The sequence below is a fragment of the Centropristis striata genome, chromosome 6 (genome assembly GCF_030273125.1).
Source record: "Centropristis striata isolate RG_2023a ecotype Rhode Island chromosome 6, C.striata_1.0, whole genome shotgun sequence".
NCBI classification, from domain to species: Eukaryota; Metazoa; Chordata; class Actinopteri; order Perciformes; family Serranidae; genus Centropristis; species Centropristis striata.
This window is the reverse complement of record NC_081522.1, coordinates 5,258,503-5,282,650: the sequence shown is the minus strand read 5'-3', so window position 1 is coordinate 5,282,650 and position 24,148 is coordinate 5,258,503. Positions and strand designations below refer to the sequence as shown.

At 35.7% G+C, this 24,148-nt stretch overlaps 3 protein-coding genes and 4 non-coding genes across 7 annotated transcripts; 5 read left to right on the top strand and 2 right to left on the bottom strand.

Moving 5' to 3' along the window:
• The first annotated feature begins 443 nt into the window (after positions 1-443).
• Positions 444-7,828, top strand: zgc:114188 (40S ribosomal protein S17-like). The gene is made up of 5 exons (XM_059335298.1): positions 444-510; positions 1,854-2,005; positions 2,748-2,853; positions 4,969-5,034; positions 7,705-7,828. The coding sequence occupies exons 1-5, from the start codon at positions 508-510 to the stop codon at positions 7,780-7,782; spliced, it is 405 nt and encodes a 134-aa protein (XP_059191281.1). The 5' UTR covers positions 444-507; the 3' UTR covers positions 7,783-7,828.
• LOC131974034 (small nucleolar RNA SNORA71) lies at positions 1,504-1,630 on the top strand. The gene has a single exon (XR_009394607.1). It is a non-coding gene; the product is annotated as a small nucleolar RNA SNORA71 (small nucleolar RNA).
• On the top strand, positions 2,047-2,170 carry LOC131974036 (small nucleolar RNA SNORA71). The gene has a single exon (XR_009394609.1). It is a non-coding gene; the product is annotated as a small nucleolar RNA SNORA71 (small nucleolar RNA).
• Positions 3,732-3,858, top strand: LOC131974035 (small nucleolar RNA SNORA71). Its single transcript, XR_009394608.1, has one exon. It is a non-coding gene; the product is annotated as a small nucleolar RNA SNORA71 (small nucleolar RNA).
• Positions 7,075-7,201, top strand: LOC131974033 (small nucleolar RNA SNORA71). Its single transcript, XR_009394606.1, has one exon. It is a non-coding gene; the product is annotated as a small nucleolar RNA SNORA71 (small nucleolar RNA).
• Positions 7,829-8,142: 314 nt separating the features above from the next.
• On the bottom strand, positions 8,143-11,140 carry cart2 (cocaine- and amphetamine-regulated transcript 2). The gene is made up of 3 exons (XM_059335299.1): positions 10,992-11,140; positions 9,953-10,036; positions 8,143-8,439 (listed from the first exon to the last, which is right to left on the bottom strand). Exons 1-3 carry the CDS (start codon positions 11,109-11,111, stop codon positions 8,332-8,334), a joined length of 312 nt encoding a protein of 103 aa, XP_059191282.1. The 5' UTR covers positions 11,112-11,140; the 3' UTR covers positions 8,143-8,331.
• An 8,780-nt stretch (positions 11,141-19,920) lies between these two features.
• On the bottom strand, positions 19,921-23,970 carry c6h15orf40 (chromosome 6 C15orf40 homolog). Its single transcript, XM_059335297.1, has 5 exons — positions 23,667-23,970; positions 22,006-22,135; positions 21,789-21,916; positions 20,337-20,498; positions 19,921-20,183 (listed from the first exon to the last, which is right to left on the bottom strand). Exons 1-4 carry the CDS (start codon positions 23,886-23,888, stop codon positions 20,409-20,411), a joined length of 570 nt encoding a protein of 189 aa, XP_059191280.1. The 5' UTR covers positions 23,889-23,970; the 3' UTR covers positions 19,921-20,183; positions 20,337-20,408.
• Between the last annotated feature and the right edge of the window lie 178 nt (positions 23,971-24,148).

Here is a 24,148-nt window from a genome sequence, read left to right as displayed (position 1 = left end):
ACTGAGGTTGAAGATCTTGTGGAAAGGTTGACACAGTTGGGCAGCACAGTCCTTAAGTAGCCGTGGACACACACCATCTGGACCAGCAGCCTTCCTAGAGCAAAGTCTTCCCAGTTCCAACCTCACCCCCATCTCTGTGACAGACAAGGGTGGAGGCTCAGGTGTAAGGCGGTGGGGTTTACTTATATTGTACTTGTTTGAGCTGTGCTTTGTCACCGTACCATGGTTGTATATACCTCTTAATTTATGTTTTCTTGTTTTATTGTATCTTTTATATTTCTCTACTTATCTGAATTTATATTTAATTTTAATTTAATTTAATTTAATTTAATTTAATTTAATTTAATTTAATTTAATTTAATTTAATTTATCTTATCTTTTGTAGTACTTGTTGTTGTAGTTCCCTCCTCCAGCCGCGGGGGGCGCACCTGCTGTTCTTAACTTCCGTCTGTCGATTTAAACTTCCACCGGAAGTCTGCTCGTCCTCTTCTACCAGGCCGATCCAACATGGTGGGTAATTTTTACATGTCTACCTGACCAATCTAAACTAATCCTGGCTTTACAGCGGTATATTTTCCGCGGATGTTTCATCCATGGACACCGGAGTATATATTTGACATAGTGACCGCAGTATTGATGTTCGATGACATTAACGGAGCGCTTTATTTGCGGTATTCTCACCGAGAAACTGCCGCTAGCTGAGGAAGCGGAGTGGAGCCGCTTTCGAGCTGAATGAACCGCGGTTATTATGCATGTTCTATCGAGTTAATTTAACAACAACCGCCGAATAACAACGTTGTTCTGTGCGTTTGAATACGGACCTCTAAAAGTAATCAAACTGTTTATAAATACATGTAGCCGTTAGTTAGCTCAAGAGGCTAAACATGGAGTTAGCTTCTGTGACTGCAGCGCTTCTCCCGGAGGGTTTTAGCTGACTAACCGAGCAGAGTACCGAGAAACTGCTGTTTAAACACTATCTCAAACAACTGTGTAACAAAGCATGCAAGTTAAGTGTTGTATAATTTGTCGGCTGTAAGTAGTACAGTATATCATAGACGTGTGGTGACCATGAAGGTTCATCTCATTCATCCAGGCAGGATGTTAACACATTAAAATATGTATCCACTTGCCTGAAAGTGTGTAGTTGAAGGTGGAGTTTGTCATTCATGCATGACATAAATGTTTATGACAAAATATGCATAGCTAATGTCCTTGTAATGCAGATTCAACTGCTTTCACACCTGTCAATGTAGTGTAAGATAAAATGTTAAAATGGATTTGACGACAAAAAAAATACACATTCTGATTAACTAATTCTGACCTTCTGTGTAATGACATTTGAGTCTATTGGACCTTAACGTTTGTGATATGCAAATATACATACCTGCCTAAAGTTTTGTTAGGTGATATACTGAAAACGCACCTTAAAAAAAATATTTTTCTGTTTTGGAAAATAATTTAACGTGTCATTTTTCTGTGTGTTGGAGTGTTTATTTTACACCATCCTGTATCGAAAGTGATCATGGCGTCCTTGTCGCCAGGTCATTGATAGTACAGGAAGATCAACCTGCGAGCCTTTCCCGTGTTTGAAGGATTCTCTGTGCCTCTCAGACCCTGGCGCTCTCAGACAAACTTATTCATCCATGTCAGATACATTTTTTTAATGTTAAACTCATTTTGTAAAAGCGTTCATTTGTTCTCCTTATAGCCTGTAAGTATTAAGTACATACAAAGACCTGTAGTGACCATAAAGGTCTCATCTCATTCATCCAGGCAGTATATTTATTCAGTCATTTGTGTAGAGAGCGGTGAGTGGGGTCCCTGCTAAGATTGTTTTTAATTCTGCTTTGTAGGGACGAGTCAGGACCAAGACGGTGAAAAAGGCCGCCAGGGTCATCATCGAGAAATATTACACCCGCCTGGGAAGCGACTTCCACACCAACAAGAGGGTGTGTGAGGAGATCGCCATCATTCCCAGCAAGAAGCTCCGCAACAAGATTGCCGGGTGAGTTTTTATCATAGCTACTGTTTGTCTTAAAACATATAACCTGTATCGAAAGTGACTGTGGCGTCCTCGTCGCCAGGTCATTGATAGTACAGGAAGATCAAACTGCAAGCCTTTCCCGTGTTTGAAGGATGTGTTCCTATCAGACCCTGGCGCTCTCAGACAACTTTTTCTCACAAAATTGGTTGTTCTCACAATGAAGTGTTGTGTGGAATACTCCAATTAGTTATTTTTTTGTTCCCTTTTGAGCCACGGTCCCTACAGGTCTGTATTCTCAGAAAACAGTTCATAGGTAATTGAGTGTCTTCTGAGGAAATTATAAGAGCCAAATGCAAAGTCAGAAGATATTTTGCGGGTTTTGTTGGCATCTTCAGCTTTATTTATAGGTTTTGTTCTGGGATATCAAGCTTTGTCCATCTGCTTTTTTCTACATGTGTGAAGTTTAAGAATCTCAATTTAAATTTTGCTGTTTGTCAGTTTACCTTAATGTGATGGCGAGATTCTCCTGTAATTAATTCCTAAGGTTCTTTTGATCAAGACTTGTCTTATGGTTATTGAAAATTAAGAAAAGGCAGTATCTGTCTATGAAGCTTTACACGTGCAGCGTCTCATTAGTTAGTCACACTTCATCACAGTCACCATGGTTTAATTACTCACTGTTCCATGTGTGATGCCGAAGCAGAGCCGTGCTGTGAATGTTTGTTCCACGTGTTTATATTCTGTGTTGCTGACGTTTCTGCAGGTATGTGACACATCTGATGAAGAGGATCCAGAGGGGTCCAGTCAGAGGAATCTCCATCAAACTGCAGGAGGAGGAGAGAGAGAGGAGGGACAACTACGTACCAGAGGTCAGTGAATGCACCATCACACACTGGGCTTATTTTCTGCTTGAATCCAAACTAAGAAAAGTCCTGAAGTGGCTGTCCGGTTAGAGGGTTTCAGCATTAAACATAAAAAGGGGTTAAACCTGGTAGTGGTCTGGTTTTGAATGGGATGTGTCTCGTTCAGAACAGTGTGGAGTTGATGAAGGTGCTTACACATTAATATATGTATTAATAAAAAATTGCCTGGTTATTTTTTGAGCTTCAGTTTGTGGTGATGTTTAGAGCTGACAGAATAACATAAAATGTAACATTGGGAGTTACTGATCTGCCTTATTTTGCTTGCCATGTTTAGGTTTCTTTGCTTGCAAGAGTTTTCTTAAAACCTCCTGATTATTTTAAAGCTCAGCAGATTGTAAACTGGTGCATTCAGACTTGTCAGGGCCTTTAAAGTAGTTTGAAATATTCCCAACACGGCTGGTCACCTTGTCTAGTGTATGTCAGCTGCCCTGTCCACATTATGGTTCAAGATGCTGATTTTCTCATTCAAATTTATTGTTTGCTGGTTGATGCTGCTGTCCTTGGTTAAATGGTCAGTTTAAATTAAAATTATTATACCAAAGCACAAATAATATAGTGTACATAATACTTTTTGACAATGTTTAACATTACAGTTTTGAGTGTTTTCTTACTGTTAAACTTCTGTTTAAACGGCAGGAAATGTAATCTTTAGGAACAGCCCTTATAACCAGCAGTAAGGGAAGAAAGTGTTGTGGGGTGATATACTGAACATACCTCGACCGGGGACTTTATTTATTAGTGCAACCGGAAGTAACAGATCTTTCTTTTGCGGGGAATAATTTAATGCATCATTTGCTGTGTGTTTGTGTGCTTATTTGTCTCCGTCCTGTATCGAAAGTGATCATGGCATCCTTGTAGCCAGATCATTGATAGTACAGGAAGATCAACCTGCGAGCCTTTCCCGTGTTTGAAGGATTCTCTGTGCCTCTCAGACCCTGGCGCTCTCAGACAAACTTATTGATGCATGTCACAGATACGCGTTTTAATGCAAAAAATATATATTTATATTGATTGGTTCTCTTTGGACCTGTTAATGTTTGGAATATATAAAACCATTATCTTGTGAATCAAATGCCAAATAGATATCAGCCACAATACCTAAATACTGATCAACTGAGAACATTGGAGAAATTTGGCAACTAAACATGTATTTTAAAAAAATCTAATCTTTTAAAGTCAAACTTCGCATATCTATCTTAGTAACTTTTGTTTTAATGGGGGATTTCTGTTTTGCATCAGTCGAAGTATTACACTAGAAGATTTTTGTCCCATTAGAAGTTATAATAGACAGGAGAGGTTTTGTTTCTTGACAAGAAATATTACAGTACAGAAATATTTTTTCATGCCACGCCGAGAAGGTCAGAGGTCGCATGTCCATGATCAAGCCTTTGAACTAAAACATTTTATTTTTTGTACATCTGCATGGCTGATTGCAGGGCTGCAACTGACAATAATTTAAGTATCGATTTGAATATTTTGTCACTTTTTACAATAACTCAATAGTGAAAGATGTCAGATTTCTAGATGTCTTACTGCAACGTAAGACAGAAAAGTAGTAAATTTCTCTGTTTGACTTGCTGGAAGCATGTTTTGTTTGTGGAACTGATTAATTTATTGTATGAAGAGAAACTTCTGTTGCAGCTCTAGTATAAACCTAAATGTTGCTCTGCTAAAATAATGTTCACCTCAGGACCTCCGGTGGTGAGATTTGATAAAACTCGAATACGAAAACTTTATTATCCTCTGAGTGGAAATTCCTCTTTGGTTTCACCATAGACATGTCTCAAAACAAACAGAATAAATAGTAAAACAATAAAGAAAACATTTCAAGAATAGAAAAAATATAAAACAGCCTACAGCAATAACTGTACTTCACACATCACCCATTCAAGTACAAAATTTCATAAAAGCACACCACAGTACAAATCAAGTTTACAAATGTAGGTCTAAGACCTGCCTCAGTAATAGAGTAAAGAGAACAAAGGGATTGATGATGATGATGATGATGCAGTTTGTTGACAGATGTTCGTGTAACCTCCTTCTGTGTGTTTTCGTGTCCAGGTATCTGCTCTGGACCAGGAGCTGATTGAAGTTGATCCTGACACCAAGGAGATGCTGAAGCTGCTGGTGAGTCCCTCTAACAGTAGTGAGAGAAGTAGTCAGCTGCTGTCCACTACTTTATGCTTCACTACAGGGGTGTCAAACTCAAATACACAATGGGCCAAAATTTAAAACTTGAATAAAATCACGGGCCAACATTGAACAAATAAACCTTTTAATATATACCAAACATGTTTTGCTTTAACATTAAATATGGAACTAGCAACGCTAATAAACATACAATATATAACTAAATAGTGCAGACATGCAAAATCAAATTTCAAATAAAAAACACATCAATGGCATTAATTTATTAAATTAAAATTAAATAAAAATCGCATGCCTCTTTTCTATTTACATCCTTCTGATTTAAATATCAAAATATAGTTTTTCAACAGGTTAATACATTTAAAAATAAAATAACAATAATAAATCTAGTATTAGCGGTAAATGCGCCGTATAATACCGGCGGGTCAGCTTTTATAGTACAATAATATAATAATTTGGTATTGCCTCGCGGGCCGAATAAAATTACACTGCGGGCCAAATTTGCCAGAGTTTGACACCCCTGCTTTACTACATTTACCTGAAAGCTGGAGTTACTTTGTAGTTCCCTGTTATGAGTATATTAAATGCATTTCAAACTAAATTAGTCCACCAAACAGTGAGTATTAATGCAGAAATGGTATATTATATTTATACAAATATTGCTGATCAGGGGTGTATCATCCAACTGTCATTAAATGTTAGAGTAGAAAAGTGCATTGAAAAGATTTGTCATTTCAAATAAACAGAAGGATTCAGAGAAAATACCAGACAAATGAAAAGAAAAAAAAAAGAAATTCTTCAAGGAAAAGCCCTTAATGCAGTGAAGTGAGAACTCAACTTCAGTTTTATGTTTAGTAAGACTTGTATTTAATGATGTTTTGAACATCCTGCAGATAAAGTTCTGGGAGACGGTTACTATGAGGCTTTACAGCTTCAAACTGTTTAATGAGGTGCTTTAAGGCGCCAGTCACTAATGGACTGTAAGATGAAGATCAAAAGGTCAGACAGTTAAGGAAACTTTTAATCAGTCCTATGTGGTGCTATTGGTACACTAGTGTTTTCTAGTACTCATTATTAGCTCTGTCCAGTCTTAAGTGTTTAACTTGTGTAATTGAAGTCCACATAAGTACTTTAAAAATGTCTTAAGATTTGCATCGACTGCTGAGTGTGAGGCTTTAATGGTCTGGATTTATTTATATAATTATAAACGTAACCGAGCTTTTACATGGACAGCAGTTTTCCTGTGCACCTTTTTAATGGAATCAGTTTGAGTAATTAATTGAGTAGTGGAGAAGGGGTAGGTTTAAGTAAGCATATGCTTCATCCTACTCCTTTTCGGACATGTTGCGTTCACATTACAGCGTTTGTTTTGACTATTGCTATATTATTTTTTTTTTTTGATTATTCTCATTGGATGTATTTGTTTTTGTGTTTACTTTGTTGTGCTACTCGCACATGTTCGAAATAAAAGCTGAACTGAACTAACTTTCTCAACAATTGACTATTAACATTTTTATAACCTGGCGTACATTCCTTTCTGCTCTGTGTGAACAGCCTGCAGTTCAAAGTTTTAGCAATTTTTTGTGTGGCTGTTTGTCAAATTTGAGTCATTAATGGTTTCACTGTTGCGCTGTGGAGCACAAAATGTAATGGGTTTTATTCACGATCTGGTTAGTGCAAATAGTTCATTTTTTAACAAACTTTAAATGAGCAGAATTAAGTGATTTTTGACAATGTTACTGTGTAATTGTTTGAATTGGTCCTTTTTTCTTGATGAAAGCCATCATTTCTCATTTTACAGTTTCAGCATACAGCATTAGTTAAATTATTTTAAAGGTTGCTTATAAAACCAGCAGGTGGGTTGTGGGGTTTAGAGGATTCTAACAGAAAGCTGTTAATCTGCTCCTCAAACCAAACTTTGGGTCTTAATGTGGTCAGAAAGAATCAAATTCGTTTTGCTTTTGAAGTTATGAGCATGTTGAAACTGGGACTTAAGATATTGATATGTATTTTCTTCCATCCTGTATCGAAAGTGATCATGGCATCCTTGTAGCCAGATCATTGATAGTACAGGAAGATCAACCTGCGAGCCTTTCCCGTGTTTGAAGGATTCTCTGTTCCTCTCAGACCCTGGCGCTCTCAGACAAACTTATTGATGCATGTCACAGATACGTGTTTTAATGCAAAAAAATATATATATTTATATTGATTGGTTCTCTTTGGACCTGTTAATGTTTGGAATATATAAAACCATTATCTTGTGAATCAAATGCCAAATAGATATCAGCCACAATACCTAAATACTGATCAAAAGAGAACATCTGAGAAATTTGGCAATTAAACATGTATTTTAAAAAAATCTAATCTTTGAAAGTCAAACTTCACATATCTATCTTAGTATCTTTTGTTTTAATGGGGGATTTCTGTTTTGCATCAGTCGAAGTATTACACTAGAAGATTTTTGTCCCATTAGAAGTTATAATAGACGAGAGGTTTTGTTTCTTGACAAGAAATATTACAGTACAGAAATATTTTTTTAATGCAGACCCTGGCGCTCTCAGACAACTTTTATTCTCCTAAAACCTGCTGATTTCTCAGTGCAGTCTGGTGTGAGTGTTCTGACCAGTTCTTCGGTTTTCTGTTCCTCAGGACTTCGGCGGTCTGTCCAACCTGCAGGTGACCCAGCCCACCGTCGGCATGAACTTCAAGCAGCCCCGAGGAGTCTAGACGTCTGTAAAGTATCTTCCTAATAAAAACCTTTTGGGACAAAAAACTCAGCTGTGCAGGACTTTTGATTTATGACTCACTGGTGTTAAATTATTTTCCTTTTTGCATAATTGTCCTGGTGTTTTATTGAAGTAAACGTCCACTGGTGTTTAAGACTTAATGCCTCAGACACAAACTGAGGTTACAAATTTAAAACTGACATTAAAAACGGCTTCCAAGGGAAAACGTTTTACTGGAAGTTTGTTTTTATTTCTCCAATTTTCTGGGAAGCTTCTGATTGGATGATTTTATTCCATATCAACTCCTACTGGCACCTTGTTTATAATTAAAAATGACCTGACTTTTAAAAAGCAGTAAAACAAAAGTCCATCACAAAGATAAAACACCTTTTAATGCATCAACACGACTCGACAATAAAGATCCACATGAATATTCATTAGACATTTATTCCATTCTAAAGGCTACTTTACATGATTTTAGGTTTTTATGTATTTGGAAAATATAATACATGTTAAAATATACTCTTGCTGCTCTTTTAATCTGATTGGCTCATAAGCACTTCAGCAGGAAGAAGTTGCAGAAAGCTCCTCGGGGACAGTCGCACATCTTCCCGATACGAGATCCTTTCCTGACAGCACAATGTTCCCCGAGGTCGCACTGAGAACAGAGAACCCACAAAGAGCCGCAGTTATAAAATTCAGTCACTCATAAATTATGCCTCTTATATGGAGAACAGAATCTGCCAAAATAAGAAATTACAAGATGGATAGATAAATAAATAAATTACTAACTACATAAGAAAACAGCACATGATTTGTTTCAAATTGCTCTAATTACTTTGAATTAATTCCCCCATTTATTGATCTTTCTATTGCATTTATAAATTATATATATATATATATATGAACTTTTTTAGCGTTTCTTATGTATTTCTTCCTCTTATAATGGGCAGCGTCCAGAAATCAACACCATGCGCCACAACTTAATTACCAGGATTTTGGTGAGAATATAAGTACAAAAAAACTTATGTATATTTGATACTGTTTTTATTAAAGTATTTGATTTGATGCTACTTTATGTAGGTAGGTTGTAAGTTATGTATAAATGTATGACTCATTTTCACTTCAGTCAGAACTGTTTAATTGAAGGAAGTGGCACCACCTTGTGTTTCATAGACATTACTACAGACCACAACACTAGTTTTAGATTAATTGAAGCTTTGTTGCAACAAAGTATAAATACTAAAAAAAAACAATGCAATTCAACATCCAACCAATAGTGCAAAAAGTAGTTATTTTTTAGAAAATAAAGGTAATGTATAGCAGAAACAGTAAGGGGTACATATATAGTCACTGGTGTGAATCTACTAAATAAACTCTTATGTTTTTGAAAGAAAAGTGGCAATACTACGGTGTAAGAATTGTGTTCAGCAATGTACTTAAATTACCAAAATTTAAAGTACTTAATATGTGGTATGCCCCATTTCCAATTAATGTTATATTATAGGATTATTATTGTGCAATAATTAAACAATTGAAAGTATAAGTTAGTAAATGGACTTCACTTATATAGCGATTTTATCCAAAGCGCTTTACACTACAGACTGTGCTCATTCACCTGTTCTCTCACACACACACACACACACACACACACACACACACACACACACACACACACACACACACACACACACACACACACACACACACACACTCATACTGGTGGCCGAGGCTATCCTACACCATTGGGAATACATTCACACACTGAACGCAGCATCAGGAGCCATTTGGGGTTCAGTATAATGGTGAATGTCATCTTATTCATTGTATATACTGCCAGCAGTGCTTTATAGTGTTTTATATACTTGCATTTATTACTTGATTATACGTTGTATTAATAGTCTGAATCTTCAAAGTAATAAGTTATTAAATAAGTCCTGTACAGAAAAAAGTATACTTTCTTTCCACAGCGGGAAACTCATGTAATCATTAGTTTTCATTTGAAGCACAAACTGCCTTTATAATTATTTTAGTAGTTTTACAGAATAATGTCAAAATATAGAAATATGATTTTAAAACTTGTCATAAAGCCACTTTAAATCCACTTTTCTTGCCAGACTGACGATGGATTATTAGGTATTAGTGTCTCTCAGTGTGTGAGAGAGACTCACCGAGGGGACCTGTCCATATTTCTTCTCCCAGGGATTAATTCTCTTGGTTTGCAGCTTCTCCAGCACTTCATGCAGAGCGCCGAGCTGAAAACACACAGATATTTAAATGCATCAGAAAATAAGATCAATTCATTTAAAGGTGACAGATTCTTCCATCTTCCCAACAGGTAAAAATAACCGTTTAGTGTCACACACTGTATCACATTCAAACACCAGCAGTGATACAATAAGTGCTGTACATTACTACAGTTTTTGATACTTGCACTTTTGTAGTTTTTCTATTTTTGCTACTTCCACTGTATCTCAAAGGGAAATATTGTTCTTTTAACTGCACTCTATTAATTAGACTATGTACTTTACAGAGTCAGATTAATTATATCCAATGTAACTGCTGTATAATAAGTTATTTTTACTTAAGTAACTTTTAAAGCTAACACTTGTTTTCTTTTTTCTGAATGCAGGAATTCTCAGTTGATTAAATTGATTAAAAAATACTCAATATAATCAGTTATATAATAAGTTGCAGAAACATTTTTTGATGACAGTCAGTCAGTTATAGTCTTCAGTTATTGTTACTGAAAAGCAAATTAATCGTGATATTTTATTAATCAACTATTGGCAACAGACTGCTGTCAGCATAAAAGGTACATGGTGTGTGTGTGTGTGTATATATGGTCTCAGAGCTAAATCATTATCAAAATAGTTGTCGAGTAATTGAGTAAACCATCCCAGCTCTAATATAATTATTCACTCGTTTGTTAACTAATATCATCCACAAAATTATTCATAAACAACAAAGGTAATAAGCTTTAAACTAAGATAAATGTAATTTAAAAAAAGGAATAAATGAAAAAAACTAGTATATATGATTATTTTTCACTATCACTATTCATTATTTATATTAAAACATATTTTCACTACTTTTCGCAGCATTTTAAGTTCTAAATAATACTTAAAATACTGCAAAAAAGTAGTGAAAAATGTTTTAATGAATTCATAAAAATAGTCAATCTGTTATTGAGTGTGTGGAGTGACTGACCAGTCTGTTGGGGTTGTAGCGGTAGTCCTGCACCTCCCTCTCGTCCCTCTCGGCTTCCGTCCTCCCCGCCGGGCACAGCGCAGACAGCAGCGCCGCGCACAGCACAGCTCGCGCCCACATGTTGCCAGAAAACGGAGACCAAAAGTTGCGCGAGCTTCGTTCACTTCTGCTGCAGGTGTTTGTCACGCGCCGCTCCGCCGCGCGCGGGATGTTTGGGCGATCGGCCCCGCCCTCTAATGCCTCCGGATGACGTCACGGTGTGACGTGCACCGCCCCCCCATCGATATAATAATAATAATATTAATATTATAATCAAAGAAAATGTCACCTGAGATTTTAATTTGAGTTTCACTTAAATAAAGCGAGTTAAAAAAAACACCCCCAAAAAACATGAATGTGTTTATCACACAATTAAAAATGATTTATTCTAGAAGCTCACCAAATGTATATTTATGTTACATGATATCTACAATAACAACTGAAATAGAGTATTAAGCTTTAATTATGATCATTTTAGGCCTTGAATGTTATTTTTGATAATATAATTTCAGGTACTTTCAGCTCTGAATAATTGTGATAGCATGTCTCACTATGTTCACAATTATTATATTTATTTATTTTCTAAATCAAACCATTAATGGCAGAAATAAACAGTTAATAGTGATTGACTTCAACTACATTTAAATCCTGCTTTGACATTAATTCATGAGTAATAACACATTTTAATAATGACATATTTCTACTTTTAATACTTTAATACTTTAAGTTAATTTTCAGTCTAGTAAATCATAAATTAAACGAATCACATTTAAATGAAGTAAAATTGTCTGATAATAGCTTGTATTTAAGTAACTTTTATGTTAACTAAGTATTTTTACGGTGTGGCATTAGAAGTTTTACACAAGTAAAGGATCAAAATACTTCCTCTATTACTAAATAATATATTTAAGGAACAAATGACAGTAATGTTTACATATGATGTAAATATCAGGCAGAAAACTATACTGAGTTTAATAATGAACGTTTGTGTATCTTCCTGTTTATCGTGACATTGATCCAAAGTAGAAACCAGCAGATTGCTTATGGATGAAGTGATTTGTTTTGATGAATATCCCTCCAGCCTGAAAACAACCGCAATATTTCAAAAACAAATTGTCAGAATGAATCTGTGTAACGGACACGAGGCAAAGCGTTTTCCAATTTCCTGGAGTGGAGCGGAAATAACACACTTGAATACATTTCCTTCCCTGCAGTGCTTCTATTTATATTTCATATTAGTGTGGAGGGATAAAGGTATTTATGTCCTCAAGCTTCATATAAACACAACTTAAACCCTTCTGACACTCTGAGGAGGTGCATCCTAAAACCCTCTGTTCCTCTGGTGGTTAATAACACGGGGTTTGTCTTTGTTGTTACAGAGACGAGCTGCATGATGAAGTTCATTATGTCTACGCAGGAAGTCAAACCTGTGAATGTAGGTCTCAAAATTGGCAGCCGTAACTCTAGTTTTTATAATTAAAGTATGCTAATCATTAGGTCAGAATATGAAAAAATATTCATCTTATAATATTATTTCTTATATTTAATTTGACCAAGAAGCAGAAATTAAGATCAACCAATCAATAATACAAACTGAACTTCATTAATATTCTGTAAAAGATTTAAAAAAAAAGCCAATGTAGCAATTGTTTAAGCACCAAACGAGAAAATTAACCCTTTCATGCATAGAGGTCACTGCAGTGTACAGCTGTTTAAAAGTGTTTTTTCTCTATAAATGCCTGCAATATATATGCCCTTGGGCACTGTTGCATATAGTCCACTCTAGTGGAAACTATTGCATCATCCCATACCAAAAAAATCCCATTGGCTGGGAATGGGAAAAAGTAGTCAGTGAAACCAAGATGGCCAACAGACAGAAAGACCAAACACCTCGGCTATTTCGGTATCTAGCTTCTATAAAAAGATACCACTGCAGGTTAAAAAAAAGTACTTCAAGTAACATCTAAGGTGACATATTATGTAAATATTTTCCAAGTTTTGATTTTATATTTGGAGGAAATGCGGATTAATCATCTGTCCACTCAATTGTACATCATGCATCACTAGCTATGTTCCAACTTCAATGCAATGTCAATTACTAATTACTATGTTGTTCTTGAAAATAATTCATATCCTATAATGTTTTGGCTGTAGATCAGCTTCTTTATGTTTCTATAATGTAATTTGAATTTTTTTATAAACATTTTATTCAAACCTTGTTTTACATCCCTAAGTATGTATAAAATGCTTTAAAAAATCCTGGCTGAGTTCATCATAATTCATGCATGAGAGGGTTAATAACCACAGAGACACAAAATGACCCCAAAAAGAGATGAAAAACAACAACTTAGACATGCAAAATGATGCCAAAGACATGCATAACAACCACAAAAAGACACAAAATGACCACAAAGACAGGAAAAACAACTACAAGGAGACACAACGACCCCTAAAATAAGAGATGCAAAGTCACCCTAAAGACAAGAAAACCAACTACAAAGATGTTAAACAACCACAAAGAGATGGCTAACTTCCACAGAAATATGTAAAAAAAAAAAAAAACACAAATAGATGCAAAACGACGCCAAAGTAAAGTAAAACAACCACGAAGATGCAACACAATTGTAAAGACATGCAAAACTCCAAAGGAAGCAAAACAATTACAACATGTCATTCTGAGCATGTTAGCATTTAACTCAAAAATACAGCCTCACTAGATGAGACACTAGAGGCATGACTAAGATGACCTTATGTAACAATATTATCACTGACAGAAAAAAACAAACAAGAAAACTTTTTGTTACAGTTATAACTATTCACATACAGTGCATACATCAATATTAATTTAATATTTCCTTTTGCAACCTATAATAGGATGAAATTAAATATATAATAATACACCAAATTATTTCCTTTCTGAATCCTGAAAGACTTTCCCATAAAATCTTGCAGAATAACTTAAAGACAATGTTGGGATGTATTCATACAGATTCATAATTTGTTTTTTTTGTGTGTTTTTTTTTTAACTTTGTGATGATCTCAGAGAAACAGATCGGGATGTTGCCGGTAAACATCCGGTCCGCAGACTCAGAGCTGCAGCACCCAAATCGTCCAGTTGTCAGCGAGGCATTTGTGTGAGAATAAGAGCATTGTGCTGACGTGGAGCTGCAGCTGCTGGGCACGCAAAGAATAGATGGTAAACAAGCAAAAATGGTTTCAGCATTAAATCAGTGTGTTGTGTCAGCTCCCGGAGGGCAAGTGGGCTGTGTGAGGAGATCCACTATAAATAAACCTGCAGAGAAAAGTCAGCTAAGAGGTTTATAACCCAGCTCATTGTTCTGCTCGGCTCCAGGCCATGATTTAGTCCATGATTATGTTTTTATAAGAAGAAATGTCCCCATCCTATGCACCCCAGCCATCCAAAAAAAATACTGCTGACTTGTAATGAGAGTGAGGATGAAAGCTGTTGGTATTCACTGTAGAGAGGAGAATTTGCAGCAGGATGCAGCTCTGCATCTTTTGATCAGTTCTTCTTCTTCTGTGGGTGTTTGATCCCCTGTTGGGCTCCGGGCCATTCTTCCTGTGACTCCTCTATTAAGAAGAGTCTATCTTGACTTTCTTTTCAACATGGAGTTGCTTCAATAAGCAATCATGTCTGAGTCTTGACTCTTTCATTTACAGTTTACTGTTTGGTCAGTCTTCCTGTATTGGATCCCAGTCAAGACATTGGCATTCCAGTGATATATATAAATATGCACCACTAACGCACCATATAAACTTAAAGGATCAGGATGTTAAGGCACGTCCTGAATCTTTACCTGCTGAGAATGAAATGGAATAGGAGGCATAAATAACCCACAATTTAAATTTGCCCCACGGCCCTTTTTAAAGTTTTATTTTGGGGACTTTTTTTTAGCTTTATTTTGATTGTCTGTTCTAAAGAGAAGAGGCAGGAAATAAGGTGGTCAAAGTGTCCTGATTTAAACATGAACTGGTGGCATTGTGAAAACCAGTGGTGGAAAGTAACTAAGTACTTTTACTCAAGTACTGTACTTAAGTACAATTTTGAGGTACTTGTACTTTACTTGAGTATTTCCATTTTATGTCACTTTATACTTCTACTTCACTACATTTTGAGGCAAATATTGTACTTTTTACTCCACTACATTTAGCTGACAGCTTTAGTTACTTTACAGGTTGAGGTTTAACATAAAAAAACACTAAATTTAGGTGATTAGACAATTTTTAAAATAAACTTCATAACAGAATATTAAGTAGCCAATATGAGCCCTACCTTGAGAAAATTAAAACGCTGTATACATAAATGCATCATTAATAATAATCTAATATAATATTTGGAATATATAAAATAATCTGAGCGGCTCCATTCTGCATAACGAGTACTTTTACTTTGATACTTTAAGTACATTTTGATGCTGATACTTTTGTACTTTCACTTAAGTACATTTTGAATGCAGGACTTTTACTTGTAGTGGAGTAATTTCACAGTGTGGTATTAGTACTTTTACTTAAGTAAGAGATCTGAATACTTTTTCCACCTCTGGTGAAAACATTGCCGGCACCTCAAACCTTGAAGTCACCAGGATGCTCCCTTGTGGGTTTTTGTTGCCAGATTGGTGATGAATGATGCATCATACACAGCCCAGATAAGCTACTTAACCCATTGAAGCCTGGAAAGCGGATACGTTGTTTTGTAGTTTTTGTATAAGCTCTCAAATACTTTTTGAATTTCATTTCTATCTGCTACAGAGGCTGAAAAATCTATTATTTAGTAGAAGCGTTGACACTTCTGTTGAATTTCCAGAAAAACTTCAGGTTTTAGGGGCTTATTTTAAAAATCGCCCAGAGGTTTTACAGGCGTTTTAGGCGTCAATGGGTTAAATTAATTATATGGGCCAGCAATGTCCCAAAGTTTATCTGAGAGCTGCTAACAGCAGGGGATCTTTTTGTAACTTGGTCCTCATCTGATCTAAAGTGTGAACCCCAATGTAGCCACTCCTGAGCCAGAGCTGGGCCTCATGTGGTCCTCTGGGGCGAGAACACAGCAGAATGAGCTCATTTAGCTGCAAAAGGCCCAGCTTTATGACTCATACTGCAGGTATTCCTACAATTTTTTTCCACTCTATTGATGTCTCTGTCAATCAAGGGATGGGTCTGTTTTTTTTAGCACCAGATGGTGAGAATCACTCACTTTAACTGAAACTGAGACAGCAAGAGATATTTGGAGTCAAATGAAGAGTGAAAAATGAGGGCTGGGAGCTGAAAAGAAACATTTTCAGTGACTCTGAAAAAACAAAGAATAAAAGCGAGATTTGCATTCTTCCACCTCCCTGTAATCCTCTCAAGGGAGAAGCAATCGAACCAAATATCATCCTCCAAATGTCTTCTCATCACATCGCTTTGGGCGGATAATTACCTTGTAGTATCTTTTAATTGGAGCTCCCAACTGATAACACAGTCCAACAGCTAGATGTTTCTGCGCTGCTGATGTGAAGGCAGATGATGAAATCCTCATTCACAAAACTAGAGCTGTTAAAAAGTTACTCAAAACTACTACAAAGAGATGCAAAATGACCTCAAAGAGGCACAAAATTATTACAGAAATGCAAAAGACTATAATGAGACTTCAACACAGAGACACAAAATGACCAAAAAATTGTAAAACGAATACAGCGATGCAAAACAATCACCAAGGGAAGCAGAGCAAACACAGAGATGCATCACAACTACAAAGAGACACAAGTCAATCAGAAAAAAGATTTAAAATGACCACAACACCAAAAACGACCAAGAAATGCAAAATAATCAAAAAGAGGCACTAAATGACTGCAGAGATGCAAAATTACTATGATGAGAAGCAAAATATCACAGAAATGCAACATCAATACAGTAACACAGAATGACCACAGAGATGCAAAACAATCACTGAGATTTTCAAACAGCCACAGAGATGCGACCCAACTACAAAGACACCCAAAACAACCACAGAGATGCACAAAGTAAGTAAGTAAACTTTATTTATATAGCACTTTTCACAGACAGAAGTCACAAAGTGCTTCACATAAAAATCATACACATAACATAAAAATGTACATACAAGTTTTAAAAGACCAAAACAACAGCAACTTAAACAACCATAGCAGTCCCGAAACAATTAATCAAAAGCCTGAACAAATAAAAATGTCTTCAAAGTGACACAAACAATTAAAAAGTGGTACAAAATTTCTACAGAGATGCAAAATGACTGATGAGATGCAAAATATGGCCACAAAAAATGCAACTTGACTGCAGCAACACAGAATGACCACAAAGATGCAAATTAACAACAAAGAGATGCAAAACAGCAGCAAAGAAACTTAAAACAGCTACAAAGAGACTGCACTGTTTCTTGTCATTTTGTCTGTGGTTCGTGTCTTAGGGGTGGAGAACTTTCACATATTTGTGCCCAGGGACCTGTTGTCTCATACACTGTAAAAAAAAAAGTCTGTTTAATTTACGGTAAAATACCGGTAGCTTTGGTTGCCAGAACTTCACTCTAAAAATACAGTGAGCGTATGTAAATGTAAATATCAGCAAAAACTGTAATTCATACTGAATAATCCCATTACTTTCAGGATAATTGTGTCATCATGGTATTTCTCCATTAATTTTACATCAAAATTTTATATTTTTACACTAAAACTGTGTGTTTTCTGCAGTTTATGGCAGTTGAATTTAAAGTTTTATGATATTCTTTGATTTACAGTAATTAAAAGTATTCACTACGGTGATGTACAATGTTTAATTTGACAACCTATTTCTGATGCAATTTGACAGTGTTTTACTGTAATTTCTACAAAGGTTTTTTACAGTGTAATCTGTTAATGCATACAGGCCTCAGTTGTGGAGGACAACGTGTTTACTTATTATAATCAGTTCTGTATCTATATTTTATTTCTTTTACAGAATGCAACATGTATCTCTAGTCTGGATTCTTCAGAAGCTGACCAGAGAGATCTTTCAGCTCCTGACATGGAAGAGAAGAGGATTTATGTTCATGAATCCCTGAAATTTAGGAGGGAAAGTGTCTGTCCAGCCGGCAGAGGCTTAACACGTCGTCTGAACATCCTTCAGCCTGACAGGAGCTTGGGCAGCAGACGTAAAGCTGCTGATCCCGGCTCACCATGAAAAATAACTCTAGTTCGCAGCATGAGGACGTGTGGTTTAGTCAAACTTTAGAAAACAAACTCGCTTCAGCCCACTCCAAGGTACATCTTATATAATGTTCTCAGTGACAGCAAAAATAAACTTCACTCTCACTAAACTGTCCCTGACAAGCATAAAACTTTGTTTGCAGAAAGCTGAAATATGAAACTCATCAGCTTGAGGATGGAGCTTCATAAAAGCTGTGATGTTTGATAGGGAGTGTCATTATCTGCCCAAGCTTTGATCCAGCAAACCTCTTCGTCCCTTTGAAGCTTTTTAGCATTAACTCCAAGAAACCGGCTCATTAACGCTCCTCCACTTATTCGTGGAAATCCTCTGATTCTGTGGGTGATGACTGATGCTAATGAGCTTTTTTTTCTCCAGAGACTTTACGCAAGCGGATAAGTGGCGTTCATTATCACGACTCTCAAAATGCTGCTGGATCACTTGGGGCCCAGGGGACCTGCATTCATGTAAGCTGTCACCCTGATGCCCCAGGCCCCTGAGTGGGATGTTTCTGTCAGGTAAGTCCAAGAGTTTAGATTTTACTGCCTCGTTATACACCTGATCCAATCACCTACCATCTGGGATGCAAGCTTATCTCTTTCCATGTGCTAATGCGACACATTTTTGCAAGAAAAAATATGTTTTTGATCTAAAAAAGTTACATATTTAGGATATTATTAGTAGAATTAAAACAATGATTACCATTGTTGATTAGAGTTGACAGAAAATTAATCTACATCAACTCTGATGTTCTATTGGTTATATTAGTCTAATTTGCTTTACATAAAAAATAAAGGTAACACTTTACAATAACCAACTAAATAATGTTTATAGATGGTTTATAAACCAATTATTAACATTAACAAAGCGCTATACATATTTAATCTTTAAAAAACAATTTCTTAAAGTTATATGAATCATTTCAAAAATCATTAACATACTTAATATGGTGTTAAAAATGTTAAAATGAGTGCAACTAAAACTATTAATAAACTATTAATTATAATTCAATTGTTTGTTAATGGTAAAGTAACTATAAATTTACATTAATATACCATCTATTTGCCATTTATAAATGATGTAGTTAGTTAGACATTAATAAATTATGGATTTACAATTCTAAATGGCCTATATATATATGTTTATAAATGTTTATGTTTATAAATGATGATAAACTATCTGTTTACCATTTATAAATGATGGATATTGTAAAGTGTTACCAAAATAAATATTAAGTAGCAAAATAAAAATACAAAATAGTTGAGAAATGTCAAAATTGCACTTCAGCAAATGTACCTGTTTATTTATATCACTGGATCTGAGCCTGGCAAACTCAGTATGATGTATTAATCTTCTCAGTAGGAGGATAAACTCCTATGTAGATGCTGGAACTTATATTTAAAAAGTATGTTTAGTGCTTCCATCATCACTTCCTCCAACTTTTTCTTTATAGCACCATATAAACCAGAATAAAGCAAGTAACACAGTGCCATCTACTGCTTGGTTATAACTGTTCACGTACAGTGCATACATCAATATTAATTTAATATTTCCTTTTGCAACCTATAATAGGATGAAATGAAACATATAATAATACACCAAATTATTTCCTTTCTGAATCTTGAAAGACTTTTCCATAAAATCTTGCAGAATAACTTAAAGACAATGTTGGGATGTATTCATACAGATACATAATTTGTTTATTTAAGCCAGTAGATCATCCAAAATGACAATCAAATAAAATAACTTTACATGAGTCATTCTATACATCACAACATGTAAACATCATATCCAGTCACATCTGTCCTGAAGCTCCAGCAGGTCCAGAGATGGAAACGCCTCCTGTTTACTGGTGGTTTATAGGTGGATCACTTATTTTTCATGGTGATGTCCTGGTTTTTCCAGGTGTCCCAGTAGCCATACTGGTCCAGCTGTGAAGCCCTATGTGAATGAGTAGATGAGACAGGACAGAATAAATATCATATATTATTGTTTAATTAAAAAATATTTTGTTTTGGCTCTTGAGGAAAACACTAAAACTCTTAACATTGTTTTGCAAATAATACAATTTCTGATTAGTGAATGAATGGGGACCTGCTCATTCCTCGGCTCTCCTGTGGTTCTGCAGCATGTTTCAGCCTCCATCCACCTCCTCCATCTCTCCTATCAGCCTGCAGCCTGTCTGAGCCTCCTCAGCACCTCCTCTGGACTGAGAGAGGAGTCCACTCTGATGAGTTTGTCTCTGGATCTGGAGCCCTAGGAGAAACAGGAGAAAGGAGGTAAAACAAAGCAGGATGAAGCTAAAGGCGGATAAATATTTTTATGATTATAATTGTGTTGTATTGTTGTTGTTGTTGTTGTTGTTGTTGTTGTTGTTGTTGTTGTTGTTGTTATTATTATTATTATATGAAGACAGGCAGATAAAAGTGTGATAAAAAAGGTAGAAACATGAGGATAATGACAGGGAAGGAGTCCAGATAAAGGAAGAGGAGGTGGTAGGTTTACTAATAAGATTTCAATTTGCACTCGGAAAAGAGCAACACAATTTATGATTTTACATAGATTACATATATCCCCTCACCGCAGACATTTCTTCAACCGCGCTCTCTCCCCTCTGTGTCTCAAATGTAAAACTGAAGTGGGAACCTTAACTCACTGTTTCTGGTCTTGTCATAAACTTCAAATATATTGGGCTGAAATCATAAGTGAATTGGAGAGAATTTTTCATATTAACATAGAAATGGACCCCATTTCCCTGATTCTAGGTCTTCCAAGTGACTATTTGAAAACAGCAGTCAACAAAAGATTGTACAATATTCTAACGTTTGCAGCTAGGAAAAATATCCTTTTGCAATGGGTCAGTGACAAGGTTCCTTCTGTCTGTGCTTGGCACAAAATAATTTTTGATCTGATCCCTTTAGAATATCTTACCAACGTCATACATCACAGTGTAGATCAGTTCTACAGAGTGTGGCGCCCATTTTTGGACTATATCGGACCTGGCCTTTCCTCCACTCTACTAAAAGGTCTGATGTGCACCTGAATGACATTTGTGTAATGTAAGACTGATCCACCACCTTGTGTATAATGCCATTTGTTCATCTTTTATGTAAGAGCCGTCATGTTTTCTGTTTGTTTTGTTGTTTGTCTAGTTTTGTAGACAGTTTTGTTTTGTTGAATGGAAACAAAAACTGCAATAAAAACAATGAAGAAAAAAACCCAAAACATTTAATACGTACAATAAGTACATTTTTTATCCACCTCAAAATTTCCTGCAAGGCTGTTTTTGAAGTTCACAAGTCATAAACAGCCAGAGGTTGTGACCGTACAGATATTAGCTGTCTGTCACTGAGTGTGAAAGCTCAGATGGATTTCAGAACAACCTGGAACTCCAGATGCTTTTCTTATTTCCCAGTAAGTTAATACAGTTAGGGAACAGGTGCGTCTTTGTCTCAGTTTGCAGCACCTACAATGTGTCCTTCACCCTCAATCTGAACACACCATGAGACCAAAAACTGTCTGAAGAGGATGTCAAGTTTTAAGAACCTTGTCAAGAGATATGTGACTTTTCTTCAGGTCCAGAACTTCAGCCAGGAAACGGATGAGCTCAGTGTTGGCTTCTCCGTCTGTCGGAGGTGCTGCGATGGCAACCGCCACCGCCTCTGCAGAAACTTCTGCAAGGGTAGAAGAAGAAAAGTTGGCAAAGTTGTCCTTCAGGTGGCCATACAAACAGTCTCGTCATTATAAACAGTGTGATGGTGACCTGTGATGCCGCTCTGTTTGGAGCCAGGCTTAGCATGCACCGTGATGGTAACAGCTCCACTTTTGCCTCGAGATACCGGACAGGAAGCTTCTACCTCTGCTGCTCCAGTGGCAGCCCGCTGTCCTTTCACCTGGGGTCATGTAGTATTTATAGTGTATTGTTTAGAAATGAATATCTGAGGAAGGTTAAGCACGTTTACTCATGTACTTTGCCTAGATGCATGCCTGAAGCTGTTCCAATGATATGAGACTTAATACTTTGGTAACACTTTACAATAACCAACTAAATAATGTTTATAGATGGTTTATAAACCAATTATTAACATTAACAAAGTGCTATACATATTTAATCTTAAAAAAAATTCAACCAATTTCTTAAAGTTATATGAATCATTTCAAAAATCATTAATATACTTAATATGGTGTTAAAAATGTTCAAATGAGTGCAACTAAAACTATTAAACTATTAATTATAATTTAATTGCTTGTTAATGGTAAAGTAACTATAAACGTACATTAATATACCATCCAGTGGCGGTTCTAGACCAGTTTTACTGTGGGGGCCAAGGAGGGGCCACTGTTTAATCAGAGGGGCACATTAAAAAACGGCAAAGATGATATTTAGCATTCAAAACCTTTATTTTAGCTTTTTTTTTTTTTTAAATCTCATTGAAGTATATTTGGAAGATATAAAAACATTGAGACTTACTAACAATAACTATTATTTTTGTATGACAATGACATTTCTCATTTTTGTGCACAATTATTTTTATTTTTATTTTGAAAGTGCAGCACAGTGAGAATTATGTATACATATATATATATATATATATATATATATACACACACACACACACACACACACACACACACACACACACACACACACACACACACACACAAGCTTTTATTGCATAATTAGACTATCATACGATGTACACATTCTGGGTTCCTTTTGTGTACAATGAGATATTGTTTGAACAAAAAATAGGTTAGAAATTTTCAGTCGTTCATCATTATGAATGTATAATTTTATTATTAATTTGACACAGGGGCCACAGCAGGGGCCAAGGGCTTCTTCACAGGGGCAGCGGCCCCTGTAGGCCCCTGTGTAGAACCGCCACTGATACCATCTATTTGCCATTTACAAATGAGAGAATAGTTAGTTAAACATTAATAAATTATGTATTTACAATTCTAAATGGCCTATATACGGTTTATAAATGATGATTAAACATTAACAAACTATCTGTTTACCATTTATAAATGATGGTTATTGTAAAGTGTTACCAACACTTTTACTTCAAATGTAAATAACACAACTTTTGCACAACAAATTATGTATATATTAGGAGAAAAAATGCGTCTTAAAAGATTTTAGTTAATAACAATGGTAAAAGAATTATTCTAAGTAATACAACAGTATAGAGATACTTTTCAAAAATCGTTAAATGTATTGCTGAATGCAAATAATAAATGCATTAATGTTGTTTAATAATACAGCTGTATGTTAAAGTGGAGCTCATTTTGATACTGCTACATTAATCTGTTGATTACATTTTATATTATTTATCTGAATCTCAATCAATCAGTAAGTAAAGCAGTGTAAACAAGTACACTATTACACTTTCCACTTATTTACAAGGTATCTAAAAAACTCACCGCTTTCTCTTTTTTGGGCATTTGTCTGTTTGTGGAGTAACTTGTTACCCGGTGAGCCCCGGACAGAGGAGGCAGTCCGCACCGGGACAGAACGGTTAACGGACGGCGAAGCACCGGGGCCACGTCACACAAACGGTTTGATGTAACAACTCGACATGAATGAAAAGATTTGGATAACCTTAAAAAGCTAAGAGTTGTCGTTAAACCTGAGCGGGAGAACATCCACCTGCTGCATGTTAGCTTCCTAACTGTTAGCTTAGGCAGATAGCAGAAATGCTAACAATGTAAACAACACAATTTCCGTTTTTGAAATTTGAAAAACTTCCGGTTTGTATTCAAAGTAAAAGCCTTAAAGACAAACCATAGAGACAAACCCGCCTGCAACGTGTTTATGTGTGTTACTTTTCTTTGGAAGCATCTGAAGATATGGTTAAAAAAAAAAAAAAAAAAAAAAAATATATATATATATATATATATATATA